The following is an 18,840-nucleotide window of genomic DNA, read 5'->3' as shown; positions in this document are numbered from 1 at the left end:
CTTATGGAAGGAAGGCATTTTAAAAGGTGTGCTTTAAATGTGATGGCCAGAACTCCCTTGGAGTTCAATGATGCTTGTCACACTCTTGCTCCTGGCTTCACCCGCAATGTCTCCTGGCTCCATCCCCAAAATCCCCAGATATTACTTGAATTGGATTTGGCAATCCTAATTAGGCACTACATTCTGATAGAACCCATCTGGTGGGATTGATAAGAATACAAATATAAGGGCTGAATGGGGTCAACATATGAGAGCAGATCTGTGAAAAAAGCAGCCAGTTTGAGGGAAAACTGTTGCTAGAGACCAAATTCTCTTGATTACCTCTAGAGAGAGAGGGTAGTTAAATAAAGGAAGCCTCAAACAAGAAAGTTCCTTGGTGTTAAAAAAAAGTCACACACACTTTTCATAGAAAGCTTTTACACAGCTGAGAAAAGACTAGGAGTCTGGAAAGGCTTGCCAAAGGGCCTGGATAAGGTGAAATTGAGGTGATTCTCATGGTGTATATGGCCAATGGCTGGGGCTGATGGTAGTTGTAGGCAAAAAAAACATCTGGAGAGCTACCGTTGCCCACCCCTGTATCGGTGCGTGTGTGTGCAGAGTGAGAAATAGAGATATGTACAATAGTGAGCTCTGGTAAGAAAGTGAGCCACACACCTGCAACTAATATTAAAACAGTGTATTTACAAGCTATATACAAAGTAACTAGTGCAGTGACTGTCGGAGCGGGAGTAGCAGAGTGAGGGAGATGACTTGCCCGACACAGGGCTTCAGGAAAGAAAATCAGGCAGACACGTGCAACTAGTGCCAAAAGGTGTATTAACATATATACACAACAAGTGCTCTCTTGTGCAGTCTATACAATATCACCTCCACGGACAAAGTGCTTCGCCTAACCACCATCTCACAGGGAGAGACCTGTGTGATGCACACACAGATCATATATAGTCCAAGCAGCCAATCCTGGCCATGCTGACTCAGCAGATTGCATCACTTGGCTTCTGCCGGCTCAAGCCGGTCTGCTGATCAGGTCACTGTGACCTAGCCTGGCAGCTAGATCACCAGCTGTCATACTGTAGCTGTCAGACTGGGTTTATGTAGATTCTTGCTCCAACACACCTCCTAATCTATTTAAACCCAGTGCACCAAAACACTTTACACAGTTTACATACATGTCCACCAGCAACATTACAGTTCATATTTACGTAGCTCGGAACCCTTTCCGGAATTCGTTCAGGAACTCATCATGATTGTAAAACACATCATCGTGTTCCTGTTCAGCCAGCTCTTTCAGACGCTTGGCTTCAGCCTCCTTCTCCCTTGCCTCGCACTCTGCCACCCAGGCTTTCCATTTCTTAGCCTTTTCTTTTAACATTTCCTCAAATCCGGGTGGGTCTGGATTGACAGTCAGAGTGACATAGGGACACTTGTACCTAGCGGGACGTTGGCCTTTGGTGGACCTGGCAGACACCCGTGGCCCTGTGCTTGGACCAGCTTTGTCTTCTTCGGGTTGCTCTGTTCCCACCTCCTGGGCTGGTTGCTCTGCCCCTGTAATTGGGTGTTGAACCTCCTGACTCTCACACTTTACCTCCAGTTCCTGCATTTGAGGCTCTGCCTCCTGACTCTGCTCGTCAGGCTCTGTGCCAGCATTCGGCTCACCTTCTCCAGCCCCACTGGGTGCCACCTCCTGGGCTGGAGTTCTGGGCTGCGCTCCAACATCGTTATCGCTACTTGGCAGCAGGACAAATTGTTTCTGCAAGGAGTGCAACCTTGGCCAGCTGCTTTTTTCATTGAACTGGGCACTCTTACTAAGTGTTATCTTGCTTTTGCTATTGCAGAAACGATAACACCTGGCCCTTGGCTTGTAGCCCAGAAAAATTAGGCTCTCTGCCCGGACATCCCCCTCCCCGCTACTCGTGGAGTGGATGCCAACCCGAGCCCGTGACCCAAAGACTTTTAAAGAACTCAAATCTGGGGTCTTGTTCAACAGTAACCTGTAAGGCACATTTTTCACAGTATTACACCAAACCCTATTTTGCAAAAAAACAGCTGCATGTATGGTTTCTGCCCAATAGGTCATTGGCAGTTGTGCATCCTCTAACATGCAATACATCACATTCTGCAATACAGCCCCATGCCCGTTTTCTCGGGGCGTTGCCGGGTTCGTCAGACGGTGGGCGATGCCCTTGTTCTCCAGCCAACGTTTCATCTGGTTAGATAAGAATTCCCCCCCTCTGTCGGTTTGTACAGCTAGGAGATTAACCCCTAATTGTCTCTCCACTGCTTTGACCCACTTGGTGAATGTCTTATACACCTCAGACTTATGCACCATGGTGAAAACCCACGCGTACCTCGTGTGGTCGTCGGTGGCCACCAAGCAGTATCTCCTCCCCGACAGACTCTTTGGCAATGGGCCAATAACGTCTAAATGGACTAGTTCCAGGGCTCGTGTGCTTTCCCTTGAGCTTTCTTTAGCAACAGCACACGCCTTGCTTTTGGTCTTCTTGCAGACCTGGCAATCCAAGTAACATTTGCAAGGATTTACTTTCAAACTAGGCACAAGCTCCAGGGTTTTCTTTAACGCCCTAAATCCGCAGTGCCCAAGTCTCCTATGGAGCAAATGTATACAATTATTGTGCACAGGCTCATTCGACACCTGAGCCACCTGGGCACAATCACTCTGGACCACATACAGTTTACCTTCCCTCTTTCCTGTCACAAGCAACTTTCCCCCACCTCCCAGGATTTTGCAGCAGGTTTTCTCAAATCTCACCTGGTATCCCTGGTCAAACAGTGTGCTAACACTCAACAGGTTAGACTGCAGTGAGGGTACATACAACACATTTTGCAACATACATTTCAGTGCAGGAAATTCCACATTGCCTGAGCAAACAGAATTGGCAGTGGTCCCATCAGCCAATCTCACATACTTATGCTCAGGACTGTCAATGTTTTTCAACAACTCCTTCTCGCAGCAGAGATGGCTCGTTGCCCCGGAGTCTAAAATCCAAGCAGACCCTGTGCTCTCTACTGCAGACGTGACCAGCCGGGTTGCTTCCTCACACGGGCTGGCGGTCCTCCGCTCTCGCCGCACACGCCCCCGCCTCTTCTCCCTCTCAGGGCAAGCTCGGAGCAGGTGCTGCGACGACCCGCATCCATAGCAGCGACGGACTGCAAACGCAGTCGGCTCCACTTCCTCCACCTTCGGACGCCTGCCAGCAGCAAAAGCTGGCTCATTCTTGGCTGTCTTCCCGGACACACCGATAACAGCACGCTGCCCGGCCGACACCCCCGGACAGCTCACGGCCGCAATTCTCTCTTGGAAGTCAAGCAGGTGGGCACAGACGTATTCCATGGTCAGGGTCGCTACGTCCACCGTCTCCAGAGAAGTTATCAGGGGAGTGTACTCAGGTGGCAACGACGACAGCAAAATGTACACTCTGTCGTCTGGAGCTACAGTCTTGCCTCTTGCCTCCAGCTCAACGAAACAGTCCGTTAGCCGTTTGATGTGATCTTTCACACACCCTCCAGCCGGCATAACGGTGCGGAACATCCTCCTTGTCAAGGCCATGAGGGAACCAGCAGTGGTGCTAACATGCACCGCACTCAACGCGTCCCAGGCAGCCTTGGGAGTGTCCTTCCCTCGCACATAAACCAGCTGGTCATCTCCTATAGATAGCACTATGTTGGCCAGTGCCTTATCCGATAACACAGTCTCGGCAGGAGATAAGTCAGCAGGGGGGTTACTCACGAACAGCCATTGCCCTTCACGCTTGAGGTAGTGTTGCATTCTCAGGCTCCACACCGCGTAGTTGGCTGAGGTGAGCTTCTCAACGGCTACTCCAAGCTGTTGCTGAGCCATCGTGCCGACTCCTCCTCACAGCTGGCTGCCGACGTCCCTCTGGCTCTCAAACAGAGAACGGTGGTGCTTCTGTGTCCTTCACCGGCGTTCCTCGCCTCCGGCTCTTTCCAAACTCACAGTCAGCTCAACTCTCAACTCTCTCCTCCGCGCAGCGGAAGCGTGCTGGGCCCATAACCCTGTCGGAGCGGGAGTAGCAGAGTGAGGGAGATGACTTGCCCGACACAGGGCTTCAGGAAAGAAAATCAGGCAGACACGTGCAACTAGTGCCAAAAGGTGTATTAACATATATACACAACAAGTGCTCTCTTGTGCAGTCTATACAATATCACCTCCACGGACAAAGTGCTTCGCCTAACCACCATCTCACAGGGAGAGACCTGTGTGATGCACACACAGATCATATATAGTCCAAGCAGCCAATCCTGGCCATGCTGACTCAGCAGATTGCATCACTTGGCTTCTGCCGGCTCAAGCCGGTCTGCTGATCAGGTCACTGTGACCTAGCCTGGCAGCTAGATCACCAGCTGTCATACTGTAGCTGTCAGACTGGGTTTATGTAGATTCTTGCTCCAACAGTGACAAACACAGATCTCAGTGACAAAGTGCTCCGCCAGCATCCACCTCTCAAGTGAGAGAACTATACACAGGCAATGCAGTCCTTATATATGTACATCAGCCAATCAAGGCAGTCCATAATCTTGCTGACTTCAGCAGGTACTTTCCCTTTGTCCTTGTCCAGCCAGAACCGGCTTGCTGACAAGGCCACTCTGACCTGACCTGTCAGATAGATCTCCTGCTGGCATGTTGCTCCTGTCAGGCTGTGTAAAGGAGGACTCCATATATAGATATATATATATATATATATAATCTCCATATATAGAGATTACCTGGCAGTCCAGACTAAAAGAGTCTTAGGAACAACAGGAGATACTAGCACAAGTGGAATAACTTTGTGTGTTCTCAGAGCCACCAACAAATTAACTGAATAAGCTATACCAGTATAATGCCTAAATTAAAGTGAAGCATCTTGAACTAAAACAAAAGACTGTCCTGTGTAAATATCCCAACCCTGCTTGTGTTTGTGTGAATAAAGATCTATTCTGTTTGCTGTCTGAAAGCTGTGGTGCCTGAATTTCTGAGGAGAATTTATGAACTAAACCACTTGAAGCAGTGTCAGCCCAAAAAAGCCTGAAGGAATATACATTATCAACACATTTTTTTTAAAAAAGTTTTGTTTTTATTTTGGCAGTGAGCTATTACAAAGATATTTAGCTTTGTTTATTACAGCAGTAGTACAGCTGAAGGAAAGGGGGGTGGGAGTGGATATCACTGTAAAAAAAGTCAGAAAATCAGACAAAGACTGACGAAGTCTTTAATCAGAAAATGGTCAATGTCATTGTGCCATTTCATGTAATGAGGCTTATTCCCAGAAAAGTGTTCTTAGATTGCAACCATAGGCTCATAGCCTATGAAGCTGAGCTCAGAAAACTCAGAAAACATTGAGGTGCTGCTGAGGCAGCCACTGCCCAACAGGATATAGTATTTGCAGATGATTGAGGAAAGAGCAATCAGGAGCAAAAAAAGGCCATAATATATTTCCTATTGAACACACCCACAGTTTTCATCTTTAAAAAGAATTAAATTGCTCTAGCACATGTTACAGTATTTTTTAACCCACCTGGTTTTTAACCAAGGGCACCAGATCTTCAGGAATATTGCCTAGTGGATAAGCCCGACCTGCCAAACTACAACTGTAAGAAAAGACCAAGAACAAAGCTAAAGTATTGTAAGTTATAGTATTACTATATCATGTTATAATGGAATTGTTGCCATAGTCACACATTTAAGTGTAGTTTAGAAAATATTTCCCTTTCTTTTCATAGATGCCTAGACTACATATAGTCACTGGTTACTTCCACATGGAGTTTTTGCTCCACATTCCACTCTAAGCTGCAGGGTTTCCCCCCAAAAAACATTATGCAAACATTGACTTTCCGGATCTTCCCCCAAGTCTACTGCATAGTTTCCAAATCTACTTGAGTACCATCTTTCTTGAATGATCATATGCAAAGTGAGTTCGGTCACAGAATGGACAAGAAAGTGAACAGGGAATTGTCTCTACATTGAAGAAACCATTTTATTTGAGCCGTGTCAGAAGTGCATCTGACAGAGTTCAAAATAAAGACAACAACAGAATCTTTATTCCCTGAAATACTGGTCATTAACATTTTTGCACATGTATAACAAGCTTCAAGGAAGGGCTAATCACAAACATTATTTTCACCAGGCTATAAGTTATGACTAACAACATATGTGTTCCTTCAATAATCATTTCGCAAGCAAGCTAATGTTATATGTGCATTAATACTATGTACCTCTGTGTGTCCTAATTGCAACGGCCTTAAAAGTTTTGCTTGCTTTCACCCTTCTAAGTGCACTAAAGGCTTAGAAGGGGGTGTAAGTCTGCTTAGAACAGCACTGTTAGTGAATTAAATAGCTCACTGAACATCAGGAAAGAAATGTAAAGCTAATAGCAATACATGGTGTTTAAATTAATTTACTATGTGACATACTAGCCTTTCTCTCACTTTCCAGACAACAAAACAAAGCAATTAACCATCTTATAACAGCACCATACCTGATATAAACAAGAAGCTTGTTGCCCATAATCACTTGATCATCTACAAAACATAAAGAGGGAGGGGAAAGGATTGTGTCATCTTTTGAACCAAAGAGCAAAATTATTTAAGGTTCATGTTTTGGTTTATCAAAATTCTATATAAATGCTGATTTGTTTACGCTGTTTCCACACTGGATATTTTGCTCTGGTTTGGCATCCAAACTAGAACCCTGGAGAATCCACTCAACATCATCCTCTAGTGGTCCACTTTGTTCTCTCCCACTTTGCTGCAATCTTTGCCAAACACTGGTTTCTACAATCTGTTTGGAAGGATAACTGTCAAAGTATGTTTATACGACAGATGGGAACTACACCAGCACCATTTCCCTTGCCTTACCCTCCCCATCCTGAGGCCATAATTTTCCCCTGCCTCTGGAGCAATGCATTTTTTTTAAAAAAGCAATTGCCATATGACTATAGTATTATAATACTATAATTGTCTGTCTAGTACACACTTTGAATTTCAAGCTTTCATTTTCAAAAAGTTTCTCCAGTTTCTCCCCTTTTTTTTGGTGAAGATGGGAAAAGGCATATATCTGCAAAGAAAAGGGCTAGAGACGTTTTTTTTTAAGGTGGAAAATCAGAGATAAGTAAACACATAATTAGAGCATTGAAATGCTATAGTGATGTATCAGTCACTTTTTTTTAAAGTCCCCCAGAGCTCTCCAGTGCTGCTGGGAATAAGGAATGGCAGTTGCAGGGGACTGAGACAAGGCAAGTGTGAGGGAGCTGCTTTCCTTTTAAAGTGGAAACAAAAGCACCCAGAGTTGCCCCTGTATGGAAATTGCCAAGCTACTTTTTATTATAAGGCTATCTCAACATTGCTCTAACTGATGATTGTGCAAAGTCATTGTATTTGTATGCTAAAGTATTTGAGAAAGTTCATGAGAATAGCTTTAATTTAATTCAGATTATCTTCAATTTAATTAGTGACTGCCCCTGAATGTTCCTAAATGCCTAAACCCTCCCCCACAAAAAACCCCAAAAAACCCTGGCTACAGGCCTGATTCCCACCCTCCTCCTGAGCCAAGACCCTGTCATCTGGGATTCACAGGATTGGTGGTGGGTGGAGTTCAGTGTGCCTCCTCAATATCCTTAGAGGTAAGATGGGGGAAGAGAGGAAACAAAGGGCAAGAGACAGCTCATAGCCATGCTCAGCTGCTGAGGCTACGTCTATGGGGGCAGGGGAAGTTTGCTTATTTACTTTCAAGGGAGATGACATCTCTTAAAATATATACAAAAAGTAACTAATTTGTATAAAAATGTTAAGATTCCTCCCCCCCCCCTTTATGTTATCCCTAGGAGAAAAACTATGATTAAATGCATTCATTGTGGCTTTTGTGGGTTTCCCAGTAAATCAATTGCTTTCACTGCTAGAAATCAATTGCTTTTGTTTGTATTTTGACTAAAAATAATATCATTAATTGGGTTTGCCTATGTCCTTTATAAAGTTTATATCTCTGGTACCCGGCATCATATTTTATAGCACACATAGCCCAGCCCAATACAGTGATATTTATGTCAGATCTGGCCCTCATAACAAATGAATTTGACACCTCTGTTGCTGTCAGATGTTGTATTCTGTGAATGTTCAAAGAATAACAAGCCTACTTTCCAAGACAATCCAAATTTGACCCATCCTTTTTCTCTTCTTAATCCCTTCCAAGTCTGCTTTGCAAAATTAGCAGGATGTTGATTCATATGTTCATGGAGGTAACCCAGAAAACAAAAGATTCTGGCCAGATAACCATGAAGCTGCATGTAAGTAATGGAGACTGCTAACATTTTCTAGTTTTTTTTCTCTTCCATTTGCTGGTAATTTTCTGCTCAGTAACAGAGGAAATAGAGCCTATCTACACTGCTTGTAGAGTAACAGACAGAGATACAGATGATCAGACTGTAGAGAGTAGAGGCAAGTGAGACCTCAAGGAGAAGTGAAGGCCAAAAGGATTGTAGAGAGGAAAAATGAACGAAGCCTGAGCAAATAATCTGAACAATTTAAGATGTTTCGTTTACCTACCTTGTTACGTGTAGCGGCAGAGGATGTGTGTAGGACACTTCTATTTTCCTTTATTCAGATGATGTCTGTCAATATTTGCTCAACTGTATGCTTTTTTTTTTGTCATAGAACCATAGAGTTGGAAGGAACCTCCAGGGTCAATGCAGGAAACTCGCAAACACCTCCCCCTAAATTCACAGGATCTTCATTGCTGTCAGATGGCCATCCAGCCTCTATTTAAAAACCTCCAAGGAAGGAGAGCTCGCCACCTCCCAAGGAAGCCTGTTCCACTGAGGAACCACTCTAACTGCCAGGAAGTTCTTCCTAATGTTGAGTCGGAAACTCTTTTGATTTAATTTCAACCCATTGGTTCTGGTCCTACCTTCTGGAGCCACAGAAAACAATTTCACACCATCCTCTACATGATAGCCCTTCAAGTACTTGAAGATGGTGATCATATCACCTCTCAGCTGCCTTCTCTCCAGGCTAAGCATCCCCAGCTCCTTCAACCTTTCCTCATAGGACTTGGTCTCCAGACCCTGCACCATCTTCATCACCCTCCTCTAGACTTGTTCCAGCTTGTCTATATCCTTCTTAAAATGTGGTGCCCAAAACTGAACACAATACTCCAGGTGAGGTCTTACCAGAGCAGAGTAAAGCGATGCCATCACATCACGTGATCTGGACACTATACTTCTGTTGATACAGCCCAAAATTGCATTTGCCTTTTTAGCCACCACATCACACTGTTGACTCATGTTCACAGTATTATCCACTAAGACCCCTAGATCCTTTTCACACATACTACTGCTAAGACAAGTCTCCCCCATCCTATAACCATGCATTGGATTTTTTATGTCCAATGACTGCTGATTCAAGGGAAAAAAACTAGCTTCACTCTTCCTGAAATTGGTGTTATTTTGTACTCACAAATAAAGCCTAATTTAGCTCATGCTTACCAAGATACCATGGAAAGGCAGGGAGATAACTGCTTAGCTCTGAATAAGTCTAAAAACAAGACTTCCAAGATTCCACCCTACATTTGTGGTGGTCTGCAGTAAGAAAGTAATTCTGAATTTGGAAAAAAACAGTCTCTTAAGAGACAGGAAGAGGTTCTGGTTGCTAATTACCAGAAAAATACTCATCTAGTTTCTTTCTTGCTGAAGGCATTGAGAACAAATTCTGTTTGAGGGTGTGGAATACAGTTGGAGAGGTAACTCTTCTTTGAGGTAGGGTTGCCAGCTCTGTGCTGTAAAATACCTGGCACCTTTAGGAGTAGATCCAGAAAAGGGTGGGGTTTGGAGAGCGGAGGGGCCTCAGCATGCTACAATGTCATAAAGTCCACACTTTAAAACGGCCATTTTCTCCAGCAGAGCTGATCTTTGCCAACTGGAGATGCGTTGTAAAAGCAGGAGATCTCCAGGTCCTACCTGGAGGCTGGCAACCCTAGGTGACTAAACTCCACATACCCAGTAATAGAAACAGATGCTTGTGGGGGCCGTGTTACTACATACAGTAATTTCATATGCACACAAATGGGGAAGCCATATCCACTGTTATGAATAACATGCATTTTGGATCAGTGCTCATGATAAACTACACACTAGTTTCACACAATCTGTACAAATCCTCTCATGTGAATAAAAAAAGCCAATTATCAGTGAGCACAGGATGATACTGAGCTTAAGAAAGAAGAAAAACCACTATCTTCACTATCTCAGTTAACAGGTAACAGAGCAAACAACACTCCAAAATGAACTCAGAACATTACTATTAACAGAAATTATTCAATGAAAAAGTACTTAATAGGTATCCTGTACCTGAGAGAGACTTGCCAGCAGCAAGCGGAGGAGCAATGACCTTGAATAATTTCTGGAACAAGATTGAAAAAATGGGGGAGGGAAGAAACAGCAAAATTAACCCAGTTGTTTCCTTTGTTATGTTTGATGATTGTACAGACTATGCCCACCCATCTTAATGGTTTAGGAGTAACAACACAGAAAATCTCCAAAAAGGAGTCAGACAAAGAAAAATATATTAAATGGTTAAAGTGCAAGCCAAAGTGAGTAGAAGAAGGTCCTTATGCCTTGATCAGTTTATTACAAAGTTTGCAAGAACATTACTAGGGTTTTTTCTCCTTTGTGGCTTAAGACCATTTCACACAAGGAAATAGTAAATTTTCATACAGGAGGCACTGCTTCCATCTGGGAAATAAGTTAAGAGAGCATTCAGTCTATTATATGAAACAACTTTTCTGCAGCCAACTCTGTCTTCACTTCTTTCATTGGCTCAGCAACACCCCACTGTTTAAAGTAACTTTACCCCACCTTTCTTCCCAGTAGGACCCATAGTCTTACAAAGTGGCTTACAAAATACAAAAATATAAACAGAGAGAAAACCCAGGCAGCATAATAACCACATTCTAGACTAGTCCTTGATCATTCTAATCCTAGGTCATTCAGAACCACAGACAAGCAGCCACAAACTATGAGTCAAGGGCCCTTTGACTCTTGCCCTTCTGCATGTTCCAAAGGCTTACACCTCTGGTCACGTCAGTGCTTAAACACCTGTAACAAGAAGGGAAACAGAAGCATAGCTTAAATCTTATGCATCAGGCAGAGATGTTTCCAAGTCTCCTCTCCCCCAGATGCAGCTCAGTATGGGATTAATTGCTCCCTTTACCAACATGTTGACTTCCTAGCCAATACAGAAAGGAAAAGGTGGTTTTTCTGTTATACATTGCTGTCTCTCTGGACACACCACCAATCTGGCTATTAAAATGAAAGGACCAGGCCAGCACATGAACAACTGAGGGCAGGAGAAGGATGAACGTTCTCAATAGTAAGCATTGGACAATGTCGCTGATAGGCCAAGCTAAAACCAAATTAGAACCAATTTATTCTTAATAATATTCTTAATAAAATCTGTAACCCTACTATTAGCCCCTTCCCGAATACACATGTGCGCAAATAAATATGTATGGACATTGTATGTGTATGGATATTGTATAAATTTCCTATAAAGGAATCCTATATTTCTTTATAGGAAATTTGTCTGCAGTTAAGCTCACTACAACACTTAATTATACCAATTCCATAATATTTAGCAGTGACTTTTAGAAAGTGTTTACCATTAATTCAGACACAAAACAGTCAATACATCCCACAGGTACTTAAGGTCTATATAGCCAGAGAATATAACACATTTCCACAAAAGGAAACTGATTATTTTGATGGTTCACCAGAATAAAAAGCATGTTGATGACTAGGTAAGGTGTCATCATCATCACACAAACAACCCACATGCTGTTTATTTTCTACCTAGGCAGGAAATAATGAACTTGGGCCATTATTATGCTTTAAGGATAAGAGATTTGTTCACTGCCTAACAGTTGTCAACAAAGTATGTAGATGGTATTTATCATTATGAATGTGTCATTACTTTCAGATTATTTTCTCTTAAAAGCTGACCTTGCCTCCTGTGCATGGTCATATAATCTGCTTCTATACCAGAAGCAAAACTTGCAATGTTATCTGCTCCCACACAATATTGATTAATTTCACTAAGACAGAACTGGCAATAGATCAAATCCAAGCAACCATAACTCCATATTCTCCAAAGGCGCATTCTCTTATAGAGATCTCAGTTACAATTAAAGAGGAAAAATAAAACTGGACTGTTTCGCTCTAGGACTCCAAGACTCAAGTTCTATGGAGAGGCAGATCACAATGCTTGTAGAAGATTAGTTCAAATATGGTTAGTATTCCAGATATCTGGGACATACCTCCATGGGAGTAATAAAATCATTCATTCCACTGTTATAGACATAGATCATGGCATCATACAGGTGATTTTCCCAACACATGAGGACAACCTAAAAACAAAAATGTTGAGATATGCTTCAGAGTGAAAACATTCAGCAAAAACTCAGAAATGAAACTGGTTTATTTGGTTCAGGAGTAGTCAGCTTGAATAACAGTGCAAGTTTCTAAACACAAGCATGTATATACATTTGTGGATTTCTGGAAGTGACATGTTGGACTCTGTAAGGATTGGGATTAAAACAAATAATGGAGGCTGGATTACTACAGATGATTTCTTCATCAATTCTTTGAGAACTTTAAAGTGGGATAGTTGAATCATTTAGCACAATGCCATATATAACTTGTAATATATTGAATACATTAGTTAAAGAGCACAAGCAGAATAAGACATTCACAACAATTCTGAAGTATGCAGGATACTGATCTCACCTGCTGTATGTCTAGGCTGGTGATGTCCATATGTACAATGCAAGCCTCCATGTTTGCCATTAAATTTTTATCTTGGAAGTGAAGCAGCAAGTCTTTCATAATTTGAGCTGTGATTCCCACCAATTTATCACTTAAAATGTATGGCTCAAGACATTCCAGAAAGACACCCTTTGCCACAGAATTTTCACTCATCTTGTCATACATCTGACTAAACAACAGATCCCTAAAAGGGAGAGCATGACAAGATGTTAAGAGAGATATTACTGAACATCCATAACTTAATTTAGTCAGCTATCATTCACTTGTAAACAAAGCCACCATGAAACAAGATTTTCTGCATTCAGACCAAAACTCTAAAAAGATGAGGCCTTAGAGGAATATCTATTTAATCTCCTGCCGTTTTCCAAATAAGCAATGGATTAGGCAGTGCTATGATTCAGAACAGATAATATACAGAAAGGCTTCACCTACACCCAATTATTCTATAAATGTCAGCTATTTTTTGAACACCTGCTGTTTATCATTAAGGCAGCCTGCAGGACTTGAACAGCTTGCTGCCTTCATCCAGTCAGTACAGATGGCAAGCTCCTTGAATTCAATAGGCACACTTTAAAGCTCTCACTTACATTCGCTGAAGCAGAAGACAGTAGTCAACAATGACAGGCACCATATCCTGTAGAAGGAGAACACAGAAAAAAAAACAAGTAACAATCTGAAAATACAATTAGGTGTACTTTCAGATTAGGTGTCTGCTTGCAGTAGGTATCTACTTGCTGTAGCAAGTATCAGGAAAAGCACTGCAATGAGTGTTCATTACAGACTGTATTCTCATGATTTTGGTTTATGAGTCAAAAGCCTGTGTGCGCTTTAAAAGTGCTTGTGTGCACTTTGATTTATTTTTCTGCAGACTGAATTCATTTTAGTGCAGACTGTTTGGGAAAAGAGATTATGTCAAAGTGCCTGTGTGCACTCTTATGTTTCATATTGCAGTCTGTTTAAAGGTAAAAGCTTTGGAATAATAAAGTGCCTGTGTGCACATTTATATTGTTCATCTCAGATTATTTAGAAGTAGAGTCTACTCAGAAGTAGAAGCCAAAAGGTTTTTCCTATTACATATAAATGTTTTTATAGTATAGTTTCACCCTGAAGTTTTATCTGAACTGTAAGCAGAAAAGGAGCTCTATCTTTAGAAATAAATAAATAAAAAGAAACTGTTCCAAAGCACTGTACCTGGAAGTACTGCTCCATCACTTGGATTTTACCCTGGTCAGGACATTTCTTCATAGTTCGATCAGCATAATGAATAAGGATTTCAACCATCTATGGTGGGGAGAGAAGGGAATGCTTATAAAATGCTTTTCATTGGCAGGGAAAATAGGGTAGTATGTGAAAAAAGCTTAAGACTCAATTACAAGAGCACCCAGATGTACTAATTTTTCTATGTACTTCAAAATACTTAAAGAAGCAGTAAGAAAGCTCACAGCATCACTGTGAAAAACATACTGATTTCAGTTTTTAATTTTGTAATTCTAAAGTTCTGAACTCAATTCAATTTATCTTCATGTTGAATTCCTAGATATATTTGGGAGACAACAAAAACTTGACTTTGCTTAATATTAGTATGTTAATGGAGCATTTCAGAAGCACTGTACATATATCAAAACGACAATGACTATTAAAGGACAGTGGGAACAAGCATACTGTCCATCCCCGTTAACCACCAAGGGCACCACCCACCCTCCAATGTGCATATGTTGCAAGGGGTACAGCACCTATGCACATATGTTCAAGTCTCCACGTTTGGGAACCAATGGATACAAATATTCCCCATGACAGGGATGAAGCCTAAACATAGCTATTACACGCATGTTGGCCTGTGCCTAGAGTTCAGTGAAAAAGTCTCTCTCTATGCCTTTTGTACTGTACAGCTATTGGTAACACCTTTATAAACCTAAAAGTTATTATTTGGAAGTGTCAACAGACAGGCATATACCAGTTATCAAGAGTCAGCTACAGCTATCACAAATCAAAAATATATCCACTGATGGCTGGTCTGACCCTAATTATCTTTTTCTTTTGCATATACCAACAACTGTGTTTCTTGATAGGAAGACAAAACCAACATCTTACACAAAAGAGATAGAAAGTCATCCTTCAACTGAAAACAAGATGCTGGAGGAATAAGACTCACTCTGTCAGCAACAACAGCCTTTCGTTTGTGCTCATCTCCAGACAAACCTGTTGAAATAAAAATAGAAGTAAAATAAAAATTGGACAGCCACTTCCTTTTCATGATCAGCAAATGAAAATAATTTTCTCTTCCTGTAGCTCATAACAATTTTGCTGTTCACACTTCTTTCTGTAAAGTCACTTAATGGCATGTTAAAACATGGTATTTCATGGAATACCATGAATGAAGCCCCAGATCAACACACTTTCCCCATAATAAAAAGGAGAGGGGTTTTTTTAAGAGTTTTTTAAGAGTTACCCACATGATAATTTATTTGGCGGTACAACTTACCTACGACAGCTTTGGCTTTCCCTTCATGAAAGGACCAAGCAAGTGCCAAAGCTTCATTAAGGCATTCTTGTTTCAGAAGATGATCTATTCGCTTTAAAAACAGTTTCCGGGAGAAATATCATGGGAAATTATTCAATAAATACTGTGCACACTAATAAAACATTTAATATTAGAGTTGTAGTGTTTGCGAACTTTAAACTTCCACAATGCTTGGTTTGAACTAATAATAATAATAATAATAATAATAATCTTTTATTTGTATCCCGCCCTCCCCGCCGAAGCAGGCTCAGGGCGGCTAACAAGACATGGTATCCCATGATTTACATAAAACAATTTTAAAATACAGTTGATACATACATTTAAAAACGGTTACATAAAAGTTAAAACTACAATAAATTAAGGTGCTATGTTCAGTGGATATATTTCAATGGCTAGGTATCGTTTTCACGACTCCTTATATGCTTGCATAAAGAGGGTGGTTTTGCAAGCCCTGCAGAACTGACTAAAGTCCCGCAGGGCTCGCACTTCCTCCGGTAATTGATTCCACCAGTGGGGGGCCATTACGGAGAAGGCCTGCTCTCTTGTTACTTTCAGTTTGGCCTCCTTTGGTCCAGGGATCCTTAAAAGGCCTTGGGAGCTAGATCTTAGTGCTCTCTGGGGAACATGTGGGGAGAGGCGGTCCCTAAGGTAGACAGGGCCTCGGCCATATAGGGCTTTAAAGGTAATAACCAGCACCTTGTAGCGAACTCGGAATATAATTGGAAGCCAGTGCAGCTCCTTCAGCCCGGGCCGCACGTGTTCCCACCGAAGCAGTCCCAGTAGCAGCCTGGCCGCCGCATTCTGCACTAGCTGCAACTTCCGAGTTCGGCACAAGGGCAGCCCCATGTAGAGGGCATTACAGTAGTCTAGTCTCGAGGTGAACGTTGCATGGATCACTGTTGCTAGGTCGCTACGTTCTAGGAAGGGGGCCAACTGTCTCGCCCTCTTAAGATGGAAGAAGGCGGATTTCGCAGTGGCAGCTATCTGTGCCTCCATTGTCAGGGAGGACTCCAGTAGCACTCCCAGGCTTTTGACCCTGCGCACTGGTATCAGTGACGCACCGTCAAAGGCCGGTAGGGGGATCTCCCCTCCTAGCCCGCAGCGATCCACGCAAAGGACCTCTGTCTTCGCTGGGTTCAGCTTCAGCCCACTCAGCCTGATCCAGTCTGCCACGGCTTGCAACGCCTGGTCCAAGTTTATAGGGGTGTCGGTGGTCCGGCCGCCCATCAATAGATAGAGCTGGGTGTCATCAGCGTACTGATGGCAACCCAGCCCATGTCTCCGGGCAATCTGGGCAAGGGGGCGCATAAAGATATTAAACAACATTGGGGAGAGAACTGCCCCCTGAGGCACCCCACAATTAAGTAGGTGTCTCCGGGACATCTCTCCTCCAATCACCACCCTTTGTCCCCGACCTTCAAGGAAGGAGGAGAGCCACTGTAGGGCTAGCCCCCGAATTCCTGCGTTGGCGAGACGGTGGGTCAGCAGCCGATGGTCGACCATATCGAACGCAGCCGATAGGTCTAGCAACAGCAATACCGCCGAGCCGCCTCGATCCAGATGTCGCCGGAGGTCATCCATGAGGGCAACCAACACCGTCTCCACCCCATGGCCCGGACAGAAGCCGGACTGATATGGATCCAAGGTGGAAGTGTCATCAACTTAGAAAAAAAATCTCTGGCTTTTGTCACAGAGGTACTCACATCCCCCAAGCTATTCATCCCTTCAAAAACAGGGGCTCCAAGAAACCATTTTATATAATCAAAACCATCAGCCTTTTGATTTCAAAAAGAGGAACACAATAAACTTATCAGACAACTGCTACAGAATTACACCCACACAATTGCATAGCTTTCTCCTTGTGACTACTTGCAGCATAGTTGCAGACTGTCATCCTCTAATAAAATTAACAATACACATTACTGAAAGAATTATTCCACTGTCAATTCACTTTATTTACTTCATTTTTATCCCACCTTTCTCTTTAATGGGGACTCAAAGTGACTTATAGCATTATTCTCCTCTCCCCCGTTTTATCCTCACAACAACCTTGTGAGGTGGATAACGCTGTGTGATTGGTCCAAGGTCACCCAGCAAGCTTCTATGGCAGAGTGGGGATTAGAAGCTGGATTCCCCCAGGTTCTACTCTGGCATTCAACCCATTATACCACATTGAATCTCATGGGCAAGTGATACTCCCTTTAGCAATTCCAGACATCTTTAGAAGTTTCTCTCTACTTGTACCCCTCTGTACAGAACCAACTGGAAGTGGTTATTTTGCAATCCAATCAAACAAGATGTTTAAACAGAACACAGATAAATAGCTACCCTTTAGAGAGGAATTGAGTATGCTGTATTTGTAAAACATTACATTCAAAACACTGAGGCCTTTCAAAAAATAATCTTTAAATTTAGTCTTGAAACAGCATTCTTTTTTTATGAAGTAATAAAGCTTAGCATTTTAATAAGCATTCATGACTTACTTCTCTCCAGCTCCTCAGTGTCATCACATGCACAGACTGAAAGCAAAGAACAGCAAAAGGGTGAAAGCAGAGTTATTAAAAGCACTTACTAGCAATATTTAAGGACTCTTATAAGAGTGCAAACATGATGGTGAGGCAGATATTCCAAACAATACAGCAATATGGCTAAGTCCAGTGTTTTCAAACCCCACAGCATACTGAAAACCATTAACATTTTAGTAGTGCTACAGAGATCATATAATCAGTGAACAACAGCTGTTTGATAAGAATCCAGAATCTAGGGGGTTGGGATCTGTACAACTGTTGCAAGACTTTCCCTGGTAAACAAGCAGCACTATACTTTATGTTCTATGGATCAAAAGCCACCTATTACCCATCTTGCAAATAGCTTGAAAATATGGGACTGTGAAACCATGGGATATATGGAAGAACTATTTATTTAGTCCTGTTCTCCCAATAGGGTTGTCAATCCCCAGGTGGGTACTAACAAACAAGGCTCGCCTTGGTAAGTGGTAGATCCTAAGTAAGCACAAATACCAAGTTAAAATTAATGCTTTTGACAAGAAGGTATATATTATCACCATGGAACAATATCAAAATACAAAACTGGTATCATAATGCACTACAATACCAACAATATAGTGAATGCCTGCTGGGCATTCCATTATACCCTATGGAGACTAGTCTGTGGAGAACCAATCTGTGGATATTCTGGGGGGCTATTTTTTGAGGAGGCGGCACCAATTTTTCAGCATAGCACCTGGTGCCTCTCCTAACCCCCCCCCCCCTAAGTTTCAAAAATATTGGACCAGGGGTCCAATTCTATGAGCCCCCAAAGAAGGTGCCCCCATCCTTCATTATTTCCAGTGAAGAGAAGGCATTTAAAAGGAGCACGGACCCTTTATATGTGATGGCCAGAACTCCCTTTGGAGTTCAATGAGCTCATCACAGCTTGCTCCTGCTCCACCCCCAAAGTCCCCAGATATTTCCTGAGTTGGACCTGGCA

At 42.5% G+C, this 18,840-nt stretch overlaps 1 protein-coding gene across 4 annotated transcripts in view; it reads right to left on the bottom strand.

The window, feature by feature from the left end:
* VPS8 (VPS8 subunit of CORVET complex) overlaps nt 1-18,840 on the bottom strand; it is a 128,790-nt gene that overhangs the window by 90,721 nt on the left and 19,229 nt on the right. For all 4 annotated transcript variants that reach the window (XM_060242003.1, XM_060242004.1, XM_060242006.1 and 1 more), the window contains 10 exons: nt 17,835-17,870; nt 15,313-15,403; nt 14,983-15,029; nt 14,022-14,111; nt 13,418-13,464; nt 12,792-13,014; nt 12,323-12,412; nt 10,359-10,410; nt 6,498-6,540; nt 5,538-5,610 (listed from right to left, as the gene is read on the bottom strand). In XM_060242003.1, the coding sequence (XP_060097986.1) occupies nt 5,538-5,610; nt 6,498-6,540; nt 10,359-10,410; nt 12,323-12,412; nt 12,792-13,014; nt 13,418-13,464; nt 14,022-14,111; nt 14,983-15,029; nt 15,313-15,403; nt 17,835-17,870 (792 nt within the window). The remainder of the gene's footprint in view (nt 1-5,537; nt 5,611-6,497; nt 6,541-10,358; nt 10,411-12,322; nt 12,413-12,791; nt 13,015-13,417; nt 13,465-14,021; nt 14,112-14,982; nt 15,030-15,312; nt 15,404-17,834; nt 17,871-18,840) is intronic.

This window comes from Heteronotia binoei, chromosome 6, assembly GCF_032191835.1.
Source record: "Heteronotia binoei isolate CCM8104 ecotype False Entrance Well chromosome 6, APGP_CSIRO_Hbin_v1, whole genome shotgun sequence".
NCBI lineage: Eukaryota > Metazoa > Chordata > Lepidosauria > Squamata > Gekkonidae > Heteronotia > Heteronotia binoei.
The sequence above is the reverse complement of the archived record's forward strand: the minus strand, read 5'-3'. Positions and strand labels throughout refer to the sequence as shown.